At 57.6% G+C, this 17,535-nt stretch overlaps 10 protein-coding genes and 1 non-coding gene across 11 annotated transcripts; 3 read left to right on the top strand and 8 right to left on the bottom strand.

The window, feature by feature from the left end:
- Positions 1-225: 225 nt before the first annotated feature.
- On the bottom strand, positions 226-3,688 carry SCHCODRAFT_02516334 (uncharacterized protein; the record flags this gene model as incomplete). The annotated part of the gene is made up of 9 exons (XM_003027469.2): positions 226-828; positions 879-1,110; positions 1,180-1,329; positions 1,888-2,020; positions 2,084-2,111; positions 2,176-2,739; positions 2,798-3,029; positions 3,082-3,522; positions 3,579-3,688. The coding sequence occupies 9 exons, from the start codon at positions 3,686-3,688 to the stop codon at positions 226-228; spliced, it is 2,493 nt and encodes an 830-aa protein (XP_003027515.1).
- Positions 3,689-3,827: 139 nt separating this feature from the next.
- SCHCODRAFT_02640559 (OPT superfamily oligopeptide transporter) lies at positions 3,828-6,905 on the bottom strand. The gene is made up of 10 exons (XM_050346157.1): positions 6,493-6,905; positions 6,374-6,433; positions 6,221-6,320; positions 6,040-6,166; positions 5,918-5,986; positions 5,718-5,854; positions 5,389-5,668; positions 4,205-5,338; positions 4,066-4,149; positions 3,828-4,013 (listed from the first exon to the last, which is right to left on the bottom strand). Exons 1-10 carry the CDS (start codon positions 6,627-6,629, stop codon positions 3,964-3,966), a joined length of 2,178 nt encoding a protein of 725 aa, XP_050197921.1. The 5' UTR covers positions 6,630-6,905; the 3' UTR covers positions 3,828-3,963.
- A 172-nt stretch (positions 6,906-7,077) lies between these two features.
- On the bottom strand, positions 7,078-7,298 carry SCHCODRAFT_02640557 (uncharacterized protein). Its single transcript, XM_050346156.1, has one exon. It carries the CDS (start codon positions 7,269-7,271, stop codon positions 7,083-7,085), a length of 189 nt encoding a protein of 62 aa, XP_050197920.1. The 5' UTR covers positions 7,272-7,298; the 3' UTR covers positions 7,078-7,082.
- Positions 7,299-8,108: 810 nt separating this feature from the next.
- Positions 8,109-9,904, bottom strand: SCHCODRAFT_02640553 (uncharacterized protein). The gene is made up of 3 exons (XM_003027467.2): positions 9,054-9,904; positions 8,563-8,999; positions 8,109-8,358 (listed from the first exon to the last, which is right to left on the bottom strand). The coding sequence occupies exons 1-3, from the start codon at positions 9,555-9,557 to the stop codon at positions 8,193-8,195; spliced, it is 1,107 nt and encodes a 368-aa protein (XP_003027513.1). The 5' UTR covers positions 9,558-9,904; the 3' UTR covers positions 8,109-8,192.
- Positions 9,905-10,030: 126 nt separating this feature from the next.
- Positions 10,031-12,078, bottom strand: SCHCODRAFT_02640550 (cytochrome P450). The gene is made up of 4 exons (XM_003027466.2): positions 11,710-12,078; positions 11,288-11,650; positions 10,268-11,232; positions 10,031-10,211 (listed from the first exon to the last, which is right to left on the bottom strand). Exons 1-4 carry the CDS (start codon positions 11,933-11,935, stop codon positions 10,131-10,133), a joined length of 1,635 nt encoding a protein of 544 aa, XP_003027512.1. The 5' UTR covers positions 11,936-12,078; the 3' UTR covers positions 10,031-10,130.
- Positions 12,079-12,202: 124 nt separating this feature from the next.
- Positions 12,203-12,894, bottom strand: SCHCODRAFT_02554299 (uncharacterized protein; the record flags this gene model as incomplete). Its single annotated transcript, XM_050343699.1, has 2 exons — positions 12,353-12,894; positions 12,203-12,318 (listed from the first exon to the last, which is right to left on the bottom strand). Coding segments are annotated over exons 1-2 (339 nt in total), but the record flags the coding sequence as incomplete, so codon positions are not given.
- A 296-nt stretch (positions 12,895-13,190) lies between these two features.
- SCHCODRAFT_02087228 (uncharacterized protein) lies at positions 13,191-14,432 on the top strand. Its single transcript, XM_050341747.1, has one exon. The coding sequence runs from the start codon at positions 13,273-13,275 to the stop codon at positions 13,966-13,968; it is 696 nt and encodes a 231-aa protein (XP_050197918.1). The 5' UTR covers positions 13,191-13,272; the 3' UTR covers positions 13,969-14,432.
- SCHCODRAFT_02640549 (uncharacterized protein) lies at positions 13,915-14,524 on the top strand. Its single transcript, XM_050346155.1, has one exon. It carries the CDS (start codon positions 13,971-13,973, stop codon positions 14,235-14,237), a length of 267 nt encoding a protein of 88 aa, XP_050197917.1. The 5' UTR covers positions 13,915-13,970; the 3' UTR covers positions 14,238-14,524.
- A 295-nt stretch (positions 14,525-14,819) lies between these two features.
- On the top strand, positions 14,820-15,287 carry SCHCODRAFT_02516790 (uncharacterized protein; the record flags this gene model as incomplete). Its single annotated transcript, XM_003027740.2, has 3 exons — positions 14,820-14,866; positions 14,920-14,964; positions 15,032-15,287. The coding sequence occupies 3 exons, from the start codon at positions 14,820-14,822 to the stop codon at positions 15,285-15,287; spliced, it is 348 nt and encodes a 115-aa protein (XP_003027786.1).
- A 320-nt stretch (positions 15,288-15,607) lies between these two features.
- SCHCODRAFT_02705571 (uncharacterized protein) lies at positions 15,608-16,973 on the bottom strand (the record flags this gene model as incomplete). Its single annotated transcript, XM_003027465.2, has 2 exons — positions 15,608-16,050; positions 16,103-16,973. 2 exons carry the CDS (start codon positions 16,971-16,973, stop codon positions 15,608-15,610), a joined length of 1,314 nt encoding a protein of 437 aa, XP_003027511.1.
- Positions 16,974-17,237: 264 nt separating this feature from the next.
- On the bottom strand, positions 17,238-17,359 carry SCHCODRAFT_t232. The gene has a single exon. It is a non-coding gene; the product is annotated as a tRNA-Leu (tRNA).
- Positions 17,360-17,535: the final 176 nt, after the last annotated feature.

Below are 17,535 nucleotides of genomic sequence, written 5' to 3'. Positions count from 1 at the left end.
GGACGCGAATGCAAAGCATGGCATTGGTTGTGGGCGTCCGTGACAAGGCACGTTATATGATAATGTACGGCCATTGCCGAGATTCGGTTGTCGCGGTCCCTGCGGGCCGCGGCTGCATGCGGACCCACAACGACAGCGCGCGGACTATACTGTTTGTTTGCTGTATGTGATCGTTGTGAATCAGAGCATGGAGAAGACAGGAAAGACTCACCTGCCGTATTTGTGTCATGCCCGTGCGGGCTTCTTGAGATAGTTTGCAATGCGTATAGTGTCATGATCGGCGCCCATCGCGCGGTACACCATGGTGCCCGATGTCGGGTCAAAGCACTGGTCCATCGAGTTCATTAGGACGCCGTGAAGAAGGCCAGCAATCCGGCAGGCGCGCTCTGTGCCAGACGTTCCATCTGTTGGTTCCCGACATGGTGCGAATGCAGCGACGACGGAGTACGGTCGTTGATACGAGACGGAGGTGAAGACAGTGACAAGAAAATCGCCAAAATGTGTTCCTCGTGGGAGCGGTAGATAATGGGCATCCATCGGGAGGGTCAAAGGGGCGTTCGTGGGTTTAGCAGAGCGCGTGAAGGTCAACAGATCCCTCCTGTTCGGCGACTGCAAAGAGTAGAAGGATTGTTCAGGTGTGTCGAATTGTGGCATCTGATAGGTGATGAAATCGAAGTATTTGGGGTCCATCCGCGACCGGGGCATAGAGCTTGACACGGCATGTTCCGTGAAAGGCATTGGAGCCCGCAGATCCGGAACTTCACGGACGTCGATACTCTCATGGTTGATGCAGATGAGGGTTGACGCAGAACCCACAGGATATATCATCTGGGTGCTTAAGATTAATGCGGGCTTCCAAAGTCAAGAATTGGAATTACCTTCTCAGTCAGCCAAGAACTATCCCTCATATAGACACCGTGCCCTGTCATGTAGTCCCAAAGTCCGACAAGCTCTTCGCCCGCCAAAGAGAATGCGATGCGGGAACGGTGTCGAGCGTGGTACGAAGGAAGGTCTCCTCCCGGACAAGACAGTTCGTTGACCTTGCGGAAGGTTGGCATGGGTATCGACACGTCGATCGCATACACAACAAGTTTGTCCGGCTGGCCCTCGCTGCGAGAATATGGACGGTGAGCAAAATAGCAGTATGCGCGCATCAAGAATTCGAAGTACTCTACTCACGATGCATCTACAGCCACGGCAGCGAAAATTTGATTTTTGTCGAACCAATAGTCCTCCAGAGAGATATAGTCATCGGGTTGAGAGCTCACGGCCTCGCGCGCGATGGGGTTCCTGGATCTAGTGGCCTTCCATAGATCCCAGAGATTGAGCCTGCCCTTTGTCGTTGTGAGTAGAAATCGCCCGCCGCGTACAAGCATCACGCTTCGACAGCTGATGGATGTCTGTGTTGAATGCCGGAAGTAAAACTCCTCGTGTATCTTCAGATACTGCGGTTCCAGCCAGTCCCCGTCGTGCGGAGTAGAGGGGGGTGGTATGCACACCAGGAAACGTGCAGGCGACGTGGCAGCGTGTTCAAGCTGGGACAAAGGAGTACCCTCGTCAAAGCTCCCCAGAAACATCATGTACTCTGCGCAAACCCGGCTCAAGAGGCCTATCCACAGAGATCTGATGCGCGAAGGGTCATGCAGGGAACGACATGTCTGCAGTTGGTGTCGGTGGTTAAAACTGTATTCGATCGCACTGATAATAATTATATACCTTGCGTGCAGACAGGACATCTAGCGGCTCAGCCAAGGATAGTATAAGCAGTGTGACGTCGAAAGGTAGACCCTGCAGCATGGTGGCAGCACTTGAGAAAGCGGACGTGACGATGTCACAACTTATCACAATTTCATATCTGGACCCATCACGCCAAACACGAGTACATACAGTACATCAGTGGGTGCCCTTAAATAAAGCAAAAGGTGCGCATCAATACGAATCGTGGGTGTCCACGGCGAAGCGCCTCCTGCAGAAGATGAAAGATGGCGAGGATCGTGGCCTTTCCGATTTTCCGCAGCATCTACGTAGCAAATGAGCATCAATTGACCCACGCACACGCACGAATGAAGTGGGCGAGACTTACTGTATATTTGAGCACATATCGCCATACCCTTCCTCGTGCAAATGAGTCATTACGGCTTCATTTCATCATGCAGGCCTTTTGAGATAGCTCACGACACGGACGGCGTTATTCTCGCCAATGGCGCGGTAGGCGAATGTTCCCGATGCCGGGTCGAAGCACTTGTCGGTCTCGTGGTTGAGGACGCCACGAAGAAGACCGACCGTTCGACAAACGGGATGCGCGCCATCGACATCGTATTCCGCTCTCGATCTCGGCGCGAATACGGCAACTATCGAAGGCTCGAAGTACCGAGCGGCTTCGAACACGGTGACGAGTGAGTCGCGGGTATAGCTCCCTCGAGGCAGCGGCTGATAGTCTCTTTCCTTCGGCAGTGTCAGCGAGGCTTGCACGGGGAGGGGGGAGCGCATGAAGGTCAGGAGGTTCTTCTTCGTCGGCGACAGCACAGAATAGTACGAGTGATCAGGAGTGTCGAGCCGCGGGACCTGGTACGTGATGAAGTCGTGGTCGTTGGGGTCAACCAACTTCCTCGACCTGTACGATAGCGCAGCTCGTCCTCTGACTGGCATCGAGCTCTCGAGAGACGGAACCGCGTGGATGTCGATGGTTTCATGGTTGATGCAGATGATGGTGGATTCAGACTCTCCAGGATATACAACCTGTATTCACTGGATCAGAGCCTGAACGGCCCTCTCGCAGTTCAACGGGGGATCTCACCTTCTCAGTCTCCCAGAACCCGTCCTTGATGTAGCCGCCGTTTCCGGTCATGTAGTCCCAAATGCCCATGAGCCCATCGTCCCTCAGCGTAAATGCAATGCTAGAGCGGTGTCGGGTGTGATACGCAGGACAGCTTGCTCCCGGACACCGTAGCTCGTTGACCTTTCGAAACGAGGGTGACGGGACCGACACATCGATCATGTATACACTCAGAAAATCTGTGTCGCCATCTCTGCAAGTACCATAAGCATATCCACACGCGCTCCAAAGTCTATTCCACTAACGGCGTGCATCTGATGAGAGCCACGAAAAGCCGGTTCTCGTCGTCGAACCAATAATCCTCCACCTGTAGATCTTGATTTATTTGCCTAACGGTCTCGCGCGCTATAGGCTCTGTATTGCCATCGGTTTTCCAGATATCCCAAAGAGCGATCCAGTCTTTCGAGCTGGTGAGTAGGAAGCGCCCGCCGCGAACAAGCAGTATGTTTAGACCAAGCCAAGCTCTCGGACTTGGGATACAAATTTCCTCATATATCTTGAGGTATCTTGGCTCGATACATCGTCCATCCAGGAGAGTTGGCGGAGGCGATATACACTTCAGGAAACGCGCGGGAGAAGTCGCAGCGTGCTCCAATTGGGCAAGAGAGAGATCCTCGTAGACCCCACCACCCAGGAACATGTCATGCTCGGCACAAGCGGAGTTGACAAGGCCTCCCCAAAGAGATCTATCATGTGAGGCGTCACGCAGAGATCTACAAGTCTGGTGGCGTAAGTGGCCCACCCATTGCAGGCAATGGGCTGTACCCTTACCTTTCGTACGGCCAAGACGTCTAACGCAGCAAGATATCGCAGGACTTCGACCGTGAGGTCGAAAGGAACACCCTGCAACATGATGGGACGAAGTCGATGTGCAAGCGTGACAGATTGGTAACCCTTCACTCGCAGAAGACTGGACCCACAATGGCAAGCACGGCCAAATACGTATCGCAAACTTGAGATGCTAGGCGAATCGTCGCACTAGCTGAAGTAGACTGGTCAAGAGACGGAATTTCGCGCAGCATTCAGATCAATAGATACTCGTCAATACACCCGATTACAGGAAATCCGCCGTGAGTGAGCATTATGGTACAATAGACACCATCCCCATACCCCCCATACGTCTCCATCTATCCACAGTACTCAAAGCCAGGGCAGCCGATAGCGGTGCCATAACCATCTAAAGGGATGGTCAGGAAAGGGATGCGCGGGTCGTAGCAGAGAAAACGCACCACTGCCGCTGACGCCGATGACAGCCAGCAAAGCGTTGAACACACCACCGAGACCCTCGCCGGCCAGCAAGCCCGCGGAGACGGCTACAAGCAGGTCGTCAGCGACACCGATCCACTCAACCTCCGAATCGGCACTCACCGAACATGTACATATCGAAGCTCTCTGGATTCCGGCGCTTCCAGATCCAGTTGAACGTCGCGCCCGCGAACATGGCAATCCCGTAGTACGCCTGCGGCACGACGAACGCGAGGCCGATCGCGTTCCAGTTCGGGAGCCACTGCCAGTAGCGGCGCGGGATCCAGAGATGCTTGACCGCCACCTGCAGCGCGCTGAAGATCGCGAACGCAATCGCCGTGTACCCACTGCTCGACGGGATCGGGAGCACAGGGCTGGACACGGCGAAAGCGACAGCGGCCCACGCCGAAACACTAGGCGCCGCGTACGTGCACGTCCCGTCCTCGGGCGGGTGCAGAATGCACGGGCTCGCCTTCGTGAAGAGCACGAAGAGGCCGACGGTGAGGAAAACAGCGACGACGGAGCCGCAGAGCTGCGCGATGAACTGGTTGCGCGGCTTCGCGCGCAGGAGGTAGCCCGTCTTCAGGTCGCCGGTCATGTCGCAGGACTGCGCGGCCGCGCCCGCGGCGATCGTGCCCGCGGTCAGGTTGAAGAGTCGGCTGGGGTCGGTGGCGAGGCCGTAGCCCTTGCCGACGCCTCCGAAGACGAGCTGGGAGGCCTTGGCGACGGTCGAGACGGGGTTGACGTCGGTGAGGCCGGCGCACTGGACGGCCATGAAGGAGAACACGAAGCCGAGGACAAGGGAGAGGATGGCGTCGCCAACATTGAGGGGGAAGAGGGTGGCGAGGATGGCGCAGGACATGATCGTGCTGAGCGCGAGGCCGACGCTCCACCAGAGGAAGGGCACGCGATCTTCCATCGGCGTTTGATCCTCGTCGTTGGGGTCAAGCTCCTTGCTGTCCTGGATCCACTCGCGCGGAGCAAAGCGGAAGCTCTTGCGACCATTCCACGCGCGAATGAAGAGAGGACCGAGGGAGAAGAATAACTCGACAAAGGAGTATACCATCATGATCAGAACACCAGGCCAGAGGAGCCAGTAGCGAGGGGAGGGGGACTTTGCATAGGCCTCAGCCTTTTCGAAGGACATGGCCTGGTAGGAGACGAGCGGAAATTCCTCAGACGTCGGCGTACCAACAGCGCGCCCAGTGGCGATGAGCCCGGGCGCGATGACACCCCAAGCAAGGATCATGCCACCAACTGGAATCACTGTCAATACAGTCAAACACAGTTCATATCTGCGTACTCACGGAAACTATAAGATGCATTAATACCGCTCAGTTGACCAGCGCCAAAGAAGGCGGGCGTGAACTCAATCCACCAGCCATAGTTCTCAAGAGCGATGATGCTGGTGAATCCAATGCGGTAGAGCGTCCAGCCAATGTGCCAGTCGAAGATAACGCCAGGGGCGTAGGTTGTGACGACCTTGTACACAAAGCAAATGCACAAGGTGTAGATCAGCGCCTTGGACTTCTTCTTCGCTACAAGGGCCCCTGCCGGACCATTGTGCAGAGAGCGGATGGTGTACGCCTGCGCAGCGTCAGCAGACTATTACAGGAATGCATACACGCGCACTCACAGTGGCGGCCGGCGTCGGGAAAGTCAGCTTCTCCTGCACGATGTAGTAACGGCGCAGCGGAATAACGAAGAAGACACCAAAGAAGGCGCAGGACGTCGTCAACGCGATGAGTTTGCCGAAGTCGTCCGAGGGGTTGTCTGTAAGCGCATACAATCAGCTTCACGAGTCGAAACCCACAGGCCAAGTCATTCGTGACTCACCCGACATGAGGTTCAGGCGGTACATGGCCGGGATCGCGCTGACCATAATGATTCCGAGGCCACCGGAGGCTATTTCACTCGATCAGTATTTCGTGCGCCGCGCTCCCGCCGACGGTACGCACCGGTGGCAGCGCTCTGGACCGTGCAGTTTTCCTTGGGACCAAAGGGACCGCCAAAGATCTTGCCAAGGATTCCCGACTCTGGGAACGCCATAGATAGTGGCTTGAGGATGGCGAAACCGAAGATAGACTGTATGCGGTCCCATCAGAGGGTGGCACTGCGGCGAACGATATGTATACTCACGCCGAAGAGCTGGGGGCCGAAGGTGAAGCCTGTCTTGAGACCGAGGTAGAGGTTGGACGCGCCGACGACAGCGCCGAGGCAGCAGCCAACGAAGACAGCGCTAGCGAGTGGTGTTAGAGAGGTCTAACTGCCATAATTGAGGCCATAACGCACCGGAAGGTCAACTGATGCGTCTCCTCAGGAACGTCAGGCATGATGGGGAAGGGCCGTGTACTGTGATACGATGGAACATCAGCGACGGGGTGAAGAGCCCGAGGGGGTTGAGTACGCACACATCCTGGTCGTCGAACGTCTCGACCTTGGCAGGCTCGACGGCGGCGCGCTCAATGTCGCTCGCCGACGAGCGCTTCTCGTCCGCATACTGCTCAGGCAGAGTGGGCACGAATGTATCGTCCCTGACGGCGGCCATCGCTGCAAAATCGCTGGACTCGATGCGCGAGGGAGCGATGATGGTAGAAGGACAGCCGCGCGAAGGACCCGGGGACTATATATGGGGTCGGCTGCTCCTCTGATCCGCCATATGGAGTTTGTTATCGTTCGGGGAGTCTCGTGCACTTGCGCCATGCGGGCGTCCATTGGGTTCTCCTCGAGCGTGCACAGGAGAGATCGCTTGCGTCTGAAACTGTGGCAAAGAACTCGCTGCTCATGGCGCGGCGAGCCCGCTTGCAGACGCCCCCACCCGCGGGCGCACCAGCGCGCCAGCCTGCTTCTCGCGCGTGAGTGCCTACGAGGAAGCCTTGGAGTCATTCCCCACGCACAGCATGGATATGTCAATTGAGACGCATTTGGTGCGCATTGACGGGCCCTGCGCGACGTAAGAAAGTATCAACGGTCTAGCGCCACCCATAGACTGAACTTCGAGTCAGGCGCCCCCAGTTTGTTCCAGAAATCCAGTGCGCATGTCAGTGGAAGATAGGCCGGATCTGCCCCCTGCGACAGATTCCATTCGTGGGCTGGCGAGCGACGACTGGCCCGCAGGCTGAGCGGAAGAGGATCGGGTTCGCCGAGGCAACATGCACGCGGGGATCCCGGCGGTCCAGCTCAGGTCCATTATTCCTCTCCCCTTCGGAGAGCCTGAATGCCCTGACCGCGGCGCCGAAGACGCGCAATACGTCGCGATTATTCGCCGGCCATCGGAGGCTTGTGTCCAAGAAGTTCAACATGGCTGTACTGGATGACCTCGTGGCGGTCCGCGTTCGATCACGCTGCTCTCATTCTGGGCGCACGAGCTCGTATGGCGTATATCCAGGGCGTTTTTGAGACCTGTAGAAACGACTCAGACAGGAGAGGCGAGGCAGTCGTTGAGCCTGAACTGACCAGCAGGAAACAAACAGGAAAACACCGAGCCGGAAGCAAAACGCACGCCTGATCGGCCGGAAGTTGCCATATATCACGTGGAAATATGTTCAACTTTACTTCCGTCGCAGCCATCGAAAAGGCCCCGCGAGATTTACTGTTCCTGCCCTCAGACGCATCCTAGGTCATTGTTGACCTCTCTACCTTCCATCAAAGGTGCTCGACCATGTCCTTGACGGTCTTCCTCCCCCAGGAACTTCTTGGCGTTTTATTTGGGTAGACATCTGCCTGCTCCTCGCCTTGGAGTCATCCAGGAGGTACCCTCCATGTGCTCGAGCATGCGATTTTACATCGGCGTCGGCCACTGTGGCGCGCTCGTCCAAGCGCATAGTTCCTCTGGCCCCCTTGCAGTGGCCGGCGGCGTCGTTTTGGGAGCCTCAGTCAGCGTCTGAGGAGGGACCGGCAGCAGAGGACAGCTGGACCGAGTCCACGGCGCTCCTTCGGAATCATGGCTTCCTGTGACCGAGGCGACTGTGGCTTGAAGGAGCAGCCACAAGTCAATCTTGAGTATCCGTCTTCAAGTAGCAGCAAGATGGTCGAAGGGGCCTAAACTGGTCAATATCCAAGCATCATCTAGAAGTACAGGTGTACAAATTTTGTTGTTTTGTTTCTCCCCTTAAACCAAACGCAGCAAGTCCGCGAGAACACCCATCGCGGTCACTGCTGCACCGGCGCCGGCACCCTGTACGATGAGCGGCCGAGGGCTATAGCGCTCGGTGTGGAACATAATGATGTTGTCCGAGCCGCCGAGTGCGGTGGCGAAGGGATGTGTGCTCGAGTATCTGCGGAAAGGAAAGGTCAGAAACATGTACAATGCAGCAGTGTCGAAGGAGACACCGATGGAGCCAGGAGAGTGCCACTTCTATTGGCCGAACAGCGCCTACCCGTACGCATGTGTGTGGCACACCCAGCTGCAGTCATCGTCCACCTCGACTCTCGGGTTCGCCGAGGCTACAGGAGAAAGGACTTGTGGGTGCAAGACTCACCTCTCAAGCCCAGCCTTTACCTCCCCCTTCACCGCATCCACCACGCCCACGAATCTCAAGACCTCCCCCGCCTTGCTCGCCTCTTCCCTCAGCCCCGTGAACTCCCCATCAAACTCCGGTAGGCGCGCCACAAACTCGTCGCCCGTCTTCACGCCCTCCAGTGGCGCGGGAATAAGGGACTTCGTCGCCACATCCGCAAACGAGCCAAGCTTGGGTAGCTTCGCGTCGCGCGCGGGTGCAGCAACGCGGGCGAGGATGGCGAGCTTGCGCGCGACGTCCGCGCCGTTAAGATCGTCGGCGGGGTGCGGCTCCGTGTAGCCCTTCTCGCGCGCTTCCTTGACGACGGCGGAGAAGGCGGGGCCGCCTGCGGCCCCGGTGGAGAACTCGTTGAAGATGTAGCTCATGGTGCCGGAGAAGACGCCCTCAATCTTGAGGATCTGGGGAGGGGGTATGGTAAGTGAGGGCGAAGGGAAGATAGAGGGGTAGCGCACTTTGTCCCCCGTCGCTACGAGGTCCTTGAGGGTGGATATGACAGGGAGGCCAGCGCCGACGGTCGCTTCGTGGAAGCACTTGGCGCCGCTCTTCGCGGTGGCGCCGATCAATGCATCGTACAGCGCAACATCGCCCGAGAACGCCTTCTTGTTCGGTGTCACGACGTTGATCCCCTTCTCCAGCCATGCAGGGTAGCGCGCCGCGACATCCTCAGAGGAAGTATTGTCGATGATTGCGACCTTCTGCTGTGGTGACACCAGGGCAGCGAGCTGCTCGGTCAACTTCGCCAGATCTGGCTTCTCGGACGACGCAGCGAGCGCCGCCTTCCAATCAGCGCCCGGCGCTAGGGCGGCGGACGGGGAGAACAGGGTGCGCGAAGACGAGGTGAGGGAGATCAGCTTGAAGGGGGAGGGTTGCGGGAGGCCAAGGAGCTGGCTGATGAACTCCGAGCCGACGAGGCCGACGCCGATGACGGCGACGTTGACGGGGATGGGGGCGGCCATGATATGATAGGTTTTGAATCGGGTGAAGAAGGATGTGGGGGAACGGACGAGGAGGCGCGGGAGCATGATCAGTGTCGCGATCGGGTGACTCGATGAGCCGCTTGGACCGACGCGATATTCGTACAATGGCATTCGGGGAGTGATGCCACTCGCGCAGGGTCTGCGGGGAGTGACAAGATGGGCGAATCCACGCCAGGTGCATTGAGGCTTGCAATGGAACTAGCTCTCTCAGGAGGAAGCAGGCGGTCCGGTGGCGCGGCGCTGTTGATGTCAATCTCTCGTTGGGTCTTGAAAAGCTACGTCCGACAGGCTCGCGGTGAATGCGAGGAATGAGCGCTTGAGCATGGTGGCAGAAGGTGTATACACGCTCAACGTCTTCTAAACCTGACAAGTTTGGGGTGGCTGTGTATCGCATTTGTGGCAACTTACCGGCGACCGGGCCTTCCAAGTCTGACAACTCCTTCGTGGCGCTCGTGCAGTTGTGCAGGATATCATCGAACTTGCATTCATGAATACAGTTACACATAGACAGCTTGGTTTGGTATCTTAAGTATGCTCGTCGGTAACTCGTCCCTACAGAAGCACATCATCCCGGCGCTTGATGCCCACCTTGCAAGTCAGCGGCTTGCGAAGGAAGCCCTCACGGGTCGGGAGCTGGTGAATGGCGTATCAAAAAGAGGGCTCGCGGGCAGTAATCACGGACTACTCACCTCCATATCGGGGTTCTCGAGAACGAAGTGATAGCGACGAAGAAGTGAGGAGATGATGATCTGCAGCTCGAGCGTCGCGAGGTTCTTCCCCACGCACGCCCGCGGACCAATAGAGAAGGGATTGAAAGTGCGCTGCATCAACGCCTGGTCGCGCTCAAACCAGCGCTCAGGCCTGAAGTCTTCCGCATCCTCGCCCCAAACGTCTTCGTCGCGGTGAAGCGTGTAGCTCGGCACGCTCAAAACGGTGCCCTCCGGGAAGAACTGGCCCATAACGGTCATGCCGCCCGCGGGCACGATCCGCGGGAGGCCGAGCGCGGAGGTCGAGTGTAGCCGGAGCGCCTCGTTGATGACGGCGTCCAGATAGGGCAGCTTCTTCACCTGCTCGTAGAACGTCACCTTCTCCGCCGCGTCCGCCCCCAGCGCCTCGTCCAGCTCCTGCTGCAGGCGCGCCTGCGTCGCGGGGTGCCGCGCGAGGTAGTAGATGATCGCGCACGTCGAGTTCGACGTCGTGTCCGAGCCCGCGATGAGCAGCGTGAGCGCCTCCGCGGTGAGCTCCGCGGCGCCGAGCGGCTGGCCCTTCTCGTCCTTCGCCGCCTGGAGCTTGCTGAGCAGGTCGTTGCGGTCCGTCGGCGTCGCGAGGCGCTTCGCGACCGCCATGATGGCGATGCCAGAGAGCGCCTGCACGTCCGCCGCGCCGCGCCGGAACTCAGGGAGGACGCGCTTGACCGCGGGCCGCCAGCGCGGGGGGATGCAGCCCATGGTCATGGAGTACTCGCCGCGACCGTTGATGGTGCGGACGGCGGGGACGGCGATGGTTTCAATCTCGCTGTGGTCCCCGCCGTACTTGCCCAGGGCTTCCTCGGGGCGTTTCGGGATCTGCGCGGCGTCCGCACCAGACAGAATCATACCGAACGGCGCGCCAAAGGCGAGGTCGCCGATGATGTCGAACGCAAGATAATTGGACCCTGTTGTACAGTCAAGCCGTGCTGCACGGCCATAGAGCAGGGAATAGACACTCACAAGGCAGCAGATCAAGCCACAGGCGGCCATCGTGACCAGTCCAGCCACCATCACCTTCGTCGCCAGATCCGCCCTTCAGCGCCAAGTCGTGCATCGCATCCCAGCGGCCCATGAGCTGCTCGACGTACATTCGGACGTGGGGCTCGAACTCATTAACGCTCTTCTGCGAGAATATGTGGGAGACGATCTTCCGCTTGCGGGTATGCTCCGCGCGGTCGCGGGTGTTGAAGAGACCGCGATGGATGGCCACAAAAGCGTCATAGAAGTCTGACTTGAGCGCGCCGTTGCCGTGCGCGTAGACCGTTTGCAGCGCGTCCGGGTGTGCGATGGAGAGGTGGTTTGGGGCAATGCGAACGAAGGGGCCTGGAGCGGGCGCCGGGTTGAACTCGCGGGGAACTGATCGGTGAACATGACGCACGTACCGTACTTCTCGTGCAGTTCGTGCACCTTCTCAGAGCGGTGGCCTCCTCGGGAGAGCAGTGCTAGCCAGAAATCGGAGAACTTGGCCAAGAAGGGGCCGGGGTACCCTCGTAGACGATGGGTATCGAGCGCATACGGAACAAGATGGTAGAGGACAAGCGCGAGCGAGCACGATCCAGCCAAGACACGCCAGTCGGTGAGGTACTCGGTTACGATAGAGGGCGCCATCGTTGGTAGACTCCAGACGCGATGCAGGGTTATATAGCGCGCTTACCGGGCGGCTGTCTCCGGCGCCGCGTGTGCGCTACACTTTACGTTGATTGTTGGGATGGCTATCTGGCGTCCAATGAGCGCTTTTGAATGCGCATTGTAGGGCTTGCCGAGGAGAACAAGCTCCGGCCATTGCACAATAAGGGAGAGACATGTCTTCTTTCGGGGGTCGCGTGACGGCGCGTGGCTGGCTGTACGCAGCTAAGTTTGAAACTCGCAGTCATGGGCTCGCATTCTGCAGCACGCTTGACGATGAACGAAGGGGGGAGGGCCCTGGTGCGATGGACGCGGCCGATGGGGAGAAGGGTGCGCTCCCATGCGGCGCGGCCGTGGACACAAGCCTCAGGATACAGCTTCGAGGCCGTTAGCTCGCACACACACACACGCAATCGTAGGCGTTGAACGCGCTGTGACGTGCCCTTCTGACAGTACAGGACCAGCAGGGCAATAGAGCAGGGTGATGCATCTCGCTCATGTGCCTCCAGAACACGCCACTCAACCAGCTATGGCAGGCTATAGATAACACGTAAGTAAGGACACCACTATAGCTCGCCCGCAGACAGGGACACGAGCGTGAGCGTCGGACGCGCGAATCCATTCACAGGCGTAGTATGAGACCGGGAGGATCGAGGAAGCCATCCTTTGACGCCGCGTCGCTCTAGCCGGGTCCGAGGGGTGCCGATACAGCGAGTCGGGGTAAGATGATTGCTTCTATTGCTCGTAGGACTTCCTGTACCCTTGCGGTGCCTTTCTTTGCCTATAGTGGCCTTCCTTACATTCGTCTTCCCAATCCTAAAGTATGTCTGTCGAGCGAGGAGGGAAACTGCGCATAAGGACACGTCATGGTAGATCTCGAAACGCTGAAGTCTCGGAGGGGTTCAGAATGAAAAAGGATGTTCGATAAAGTCGAACATGATGGTTGGGAAAGAAAGGGAGACAACGAGAAGCAAATGTTGAGTTTGCGTCATCGACACGTGCAAACACGTGGTTACAATTAAATCCCACGGTGGTGAGAATCGGGATCTTCCGAAGGTCGACCATGAATTCAACCACCATGCTCTCCCGTCTCTATCTCCATCTTCTGTCGTGGGTGTACCTCAAGTCAGCTACATCCCTGCCCTCGACAGGTGAACCAACAGACAGCATCCTCCATACCATCATCCTCTGACCGGCGCTTACCTCCCCATGTGACCTCCGTTTACGCAGTTGACTCCGAATGCGCTGGCTGTATCACTTACCAAGGAAGGGTACGCCGTGCGCGTACGACGGAAGCGGACGTCGCTACCCATACAGTCATGCTATCGATGGTTATGCGGCGCAAGTACCTCGTTCATCTTGACTGCGCCGAGGCTCGGAGTGGGGTACATTGCCCACGGTGCACAACTTATCAGGCCGAGCGCTTACAGGGTCACTGTGTAAAGGGGATCATGGCAGTAGCTGACTCCGCACTGGCCTGCTTATCGACTCTCGCAGGCGCCCGATGCCTCGCAGAGGTGGAGTTGCCTCGATTTGCTGTAACGCAACGCCGCCTCCTTCTAACCGGTGCCAGCATCTCAGCGATGAGGATAGACGGCATTACCTTTCTTGCTCCCGGGTCTCACTCATGGTGTGGCTTGAGGTCATTGCTAACCACACTTCCAGACGTCCTTCTACACTTTCGTCGGCGCATACGCGATCCCGGAACCGGGGGAAGGCTTTCGGTGAGAACAATCGTGCTCACAACGGCGAACCTTACCCAGAATAGGCGGTATTTTGGAAGCAAGGTGGAGGATCGACGCCTTCGTATTACACGAACTGCCTTCGTCTCGCATGACTATGACTGTTCACCCATTCAGCTGAACAAGGCCCTCCACTCGACCCCGCACGCTCACGCTCCAACACGTAGCTCTTCGCTCTTCCTCCGGGGCTCCGCTGTCTTCAAGAAGATGTTCGCTACTGCGAGTCCGTCGCGCATCGTTCCTTCGTTCGGTCAGGATCGCACTCTGGAGTGACTATGGACCGCCTCGGAGCTTTGTGCTGCCCATTGACCGCCTTATGTCCGCTTCGAATTCATGACCAGCAAAGCTGCGTCTCGGGCGAGGGCGAAGGTCACCATGCCCGTCACATAATACAAGATGTTGCTAATGTGGCAGTCTGCTCTCCGCCTGCCGGTCAAACGTATGCACGTCCCAAATATTGCCCGGATACTGGCGAGGAGAACGGTTGGGAAATAGAAAACGCACGTCTGCTGGCGAGGGTTCAGATTACAATCCTCGTGTGATGTCTGAAGGACGACAATGGCCGTATGTCAGCCTACTTTGAGTATTGGGCTGACAATATTGCAGATATAAGCCAGTTCTCCTGTATGTTCATTCGTGAGAATACGACTGCCCACAGGCCATCGCGCTTGCTGTCATGAACGGTGATATTTTGCCTCAACGTTGTGCTCCCCGTCGCCACCTTGTGGCTTTCGCCAAAAAGTTCTCCTCCCACGTTTACTAGAGCACCCAGCCCGGCCAAAATCACGATTTCCCCCGATATCCCTTGCACCAAACGCAGAAATATTGCCACTCGTGATAGCCAGGGGACGCGGAAATCTCAGACTTTCTGCGGCTCGGAACTATATTCCCCGCCCCTCAGCGCACATCCGCCACCCCCCAGCGCGCGCTGGAGTGGGCTCGCCCGCGTACGGGGCGCCGATCGCGCAGGTGAGACTGTCTAGGCTGCCAGCGCGCTGTGCCGCGGATGACAATGCGGTCCTCGCAGACCGCATGTTTCCTGCCGCTCAGTAGGTCGCGTGTTTACTGCAGGTCAGTAAGCGCCTACGTAGGCGCTGGTATAAAGCCAAGGCGATGTCTCAGTGATGAGAGACACGATACGACTGCCCGCCCCCTTCGCCTCCACCGTACGGTATGTAGCGGCGTCCTCCCCCGCAGAGCGCCAATCTGATGGTGCTTTCCCAGATTACGAGCACCACTCGAGAAAGCGTATAGGCAGATTCACGGCTCGTAAGCCAGTTTCGTCGTCATACTATATAGATTGTGCGTAGTCCTCCTTTACTACCTAAATTCATAGAGAACTGACGGACTTTCAGGCCATGAAGTTCACCCTCTTCCTCGCCCTCACGGCCCTCGCGGCCAGCCCCGCCGTGCTTGCAGCGCCCACCAGCGGCGACGCAATTCACGTCGCACGCTCGCGCATCAGCCTCATGGGCCAGAAAGTCTCCCCCCACCCCCACAAAGACACGACCATCCCGGGCAACGACTCGAGCGTCGACGCCCAATTCGCTGTCTGCGGTCGCGGTTTCCGCAACTGCGGCTCGAAACCTTAGTACGTTTAGTCAAAGAGCTGAGCTTGGCGTTGCCCCTCCCCCCTTTCACCACGACCCCGATTGACTCGTGCTACTCACATCCATTCCGTTTCCGTTTCTTGGCGTCTCGAATGGTTCATGGCAGCAGTAGAATAAACCAACGCAAAGTGTATACTAGCTTCTATCGTCTACTCGACGCAGTCGCTCGTTAGACCATCTCATTCCTTACTGACATTGTGGCCGCTGTCCGTATCATTGTATCCTTAGAAAATTCGCCCTCGGGCACCAAACCAAATGCCATCTCTTGATTCCTTCTTCTATCGTATGGGCTCTGAACTCGTTCACCCCTTAACACCGCTCCCATAAACCCTCAGCAAGCCTCTCTTCTTCGTCTCCACCATCGTACTCCTCAGCATCCCCGCATCCATCTGCACCCCACGCACCACATCCATCCCCCTCGGATTCGCCAGCTCGAACTCCACCGCCTTCAGAGCAGGGAAATCCTCCTTGCACTCCCAAAGCACCCTATCGACCTCCGCCCACGGCGCATAGTCGTACATGCTCAACGGCGTGTTAGGGTCCTCGTCGGGGTTCGCGTACCAGCGGCGGGGCGGGACGAGCCGGGTGGTGAGGCGGGTGAGAGCGGTGGGCCCGGCGCGGGAGGCTAGGAAGGCGGCGAGCCAGGGGGCGGGGTCGTAGCTGTCGACTTGGCTGTTGACGAGGGTGAGGGCTTCGAGTGCGGGGAGCTCCTTGAGGGTGATGGAGAGGCTGGTGCGGGAGGATACTGCAAGTCTAATGTGAATTTCCAGGATAAGATATGACACACGAATACATACGGGAGATATCCACAAGCGCGCAAAGCTGAAGCTCTCGCAGCGAGCGACTAGACGCCCGAACCAGCGGCAGGAACATCGAGAGAGACGTCCAGCTCGAGGCGATGCGCTGCACCTTGTGCGCCTCGACGCACGAGTATTCGTTCGCAAGCCAATTCGCCAGTGCGCCGAACTCTGCTCCCCGCATCACAGGCGACGTCTCCTCGAGTGCAACGAGTGTCGGGCGCTGCGACGCCGGACGCTCGCTCAAGGCTTGAAACTGAGCACGCATGACATCGCTGAGCGCAGCATGGTATACAATGTCACCTATAGCAAGCGCCTTCGGTCCTGGCCCGAGGCGCGCAACGAGGATAGCGAGGTCGAGGAAGGTCGGGAAGGTGATGCGGGACAGGGTAAGCGAGGACATCGTGGGATGCTCGAGGACGGTTATGAGCGCGTCGCGAACATCTGACGCAAGTCCTTCCCAGACGATATCCGTGAGAGTCACCGACTGCACAGCGCGCAGATGGCGGAAGACGGTGGCCAAGAGAGGAGCGAGTGGTGTATCCGCGCCGCAGGACGCCGACTCGAGAGAGAAGCTGACATGCTGAACAAGTTCGCCGACATACGGCGAGCGGTTGAGCGCGTCGTGTAGATGCTGCACACGCGCCATCGTAGCGTCCGTATCGAAGATGGTGCCCGAGTCCGAAGTCTCGACCTTGACGGGTCGAATATCGATGCGACGGAAGATGTGAGCACGAGTCCTCTCCGTCCACGTAGGAGCAATGAGTGAACATGTAAAGAGATCCTTCTTGTCAGCAAGGACATAGGTCAAGACCTCGTCCACCAGTTCTGGTGGCAGGTCCGACGCCGTCGCCCAATGTTGAGTATGCATCTGCGTCGTTTGATGAGAAAAAGCTAGCTAAAGTGCGTCGTAACCCACTTGCGACGCAGAGGCTGAAGTTGAACTTGATGATGGTTCGGGACAACCTTCGGACATCGGTCCGACGCCACATGCTGTGATGAAGTCGAACCGTGACACAACTGTGACAATCAAGCATGTTTTGAGTTCTCGCCTTCCACCAAGGATCAGAAGATATGACTGCGCGTCGTCCAAGCGACTGCTCTCTGTTCAGAACTTGAGAGAAAAGAAAAAGTGTGACGAGAGTGGGATTCGAACCCACGCCCCGAAAGACCAGATGATTCGGTGAGGAATCAGATGCGTCAGTAATTACTGACTGATCCTTAGTCTGGCGCCTTAGACCGCTCGGCCATCTCGCCTTGACGTACCTTACTGGCCTGACCAGCTATTATGACGCGCACGTCTGCTTTGCCGCGATCAATGGTTTCAAAATCAACCATAACTTGCCTTCTACGCTCATGCTGCGATACGAAACGCAGGGAACTTTCCCATCGCTTAATCACTTCATGGCTTCTGCTATCTTTTGCGACAGAGA

This window comes from Schizophyllum commune (assembly GCF_000143185.2).
Source record: "Schizophyllum commune H4-8 unplaced genomic scaffold SCHCOscaffold_12, whole genome shotgun sequence".
In the NCBI taxonomy this organism is placed as follows: Eukaryota; Fungi; Basidiomycota; class Agaricomycetes; order Agaricales; family Schizophyllaceae; genus Schizophyllum; species Schizophyllum commune.
Note: the sequence above shows the minus strand (reverse complement) of the source record. Positions and strands in the feature narration are given on the sequence as shown.

Coding starts and splice junctions, on each gene's coding strand:
- SCHCODRAFT_02640559 (XM_050346157.1), bottom strand. CDS start 6,629: ATGGCCGCCGTCAGGGACGATACATTCGTGCCCACTCTGCCTGAGCAG. Junction 6,321..6,373: donor ACGCATCAGTTGACCTTCCG/GTGCGTTATGGC, acceptor ACCACTCGCTAG/CGCTGTCTTCGTTGGCTGCT. Junction 5,669..5,717: donor TCCCGACGCCGGCCGCCACT/GTGAGTGCGCGT, acceptor GACGCTGCGCAG/GCGTACACCATCCGCTCTCT.
- SCHCODRAFT_02640557 (XM_050346156.1), bottom strand. CDS start 7,271: ATGGACCTGAGCTGGACCGCCGGGATCCCCGCGTGCATGTTGCCTCGG.
- SCHCODRAFT_02640553 (XM_003027467.2), bottom strand. CDS start 9,557: ATGGCCGCCCCCATCCCCGTCAACGTCGCCGTCATCGGCGTCGGCCTC. Junction 9,000..9,053: donor TCGTAGCGACGGGGGACAAA/GTGCGCTACCCC, acceptor CCCCCTCCCCAG/ATCCTCAAGATTGAGGGCGT. Junction 8,359..8,562: donor GTAAAGGCTGGGCTTGAGAG/GTGAGTCTTGCA, acceptor TCCTTTCCGCAG/ATACTCGAGCACACATCCCT.
- SCHCODRAFT_02640550 (XM_003027466.2), bottom strand. CDS start 11,935: ATGGCGCCCTCTATCGTAACCGAGTACCTCACCGACTGGCGTGTCTTG. Junction 11,651..11,709: donor CGAACTGCACGAGAAGTACG/GTACGTGCGTCA, acceptor CGCCCGCTCCAG/GCCCCTTCGTTCGCATTGCC. Junction 10,212..10,267: donor TCGAGAACCCCGATATGGAG/GTGAGTAGTCCG, acceptor GCCATTCACCAG/CTCCCGACCCGTGAGGGCTT.
- SCHCODRAFT_02087228 (XM_050341747.1), top strand. CDS start 13,273: ATGCTATCGATGGTTATGCGGCGCAAGTACCTCGTTCATCTTGACTGC.
- SCHCODRAFT_02640549 (XM_050346155.1), top strand. CDS start 13,971: ATGGACCGCCTCGGAGCTTTGTGCTGCCCATTGACCGCCTTATGTCCG.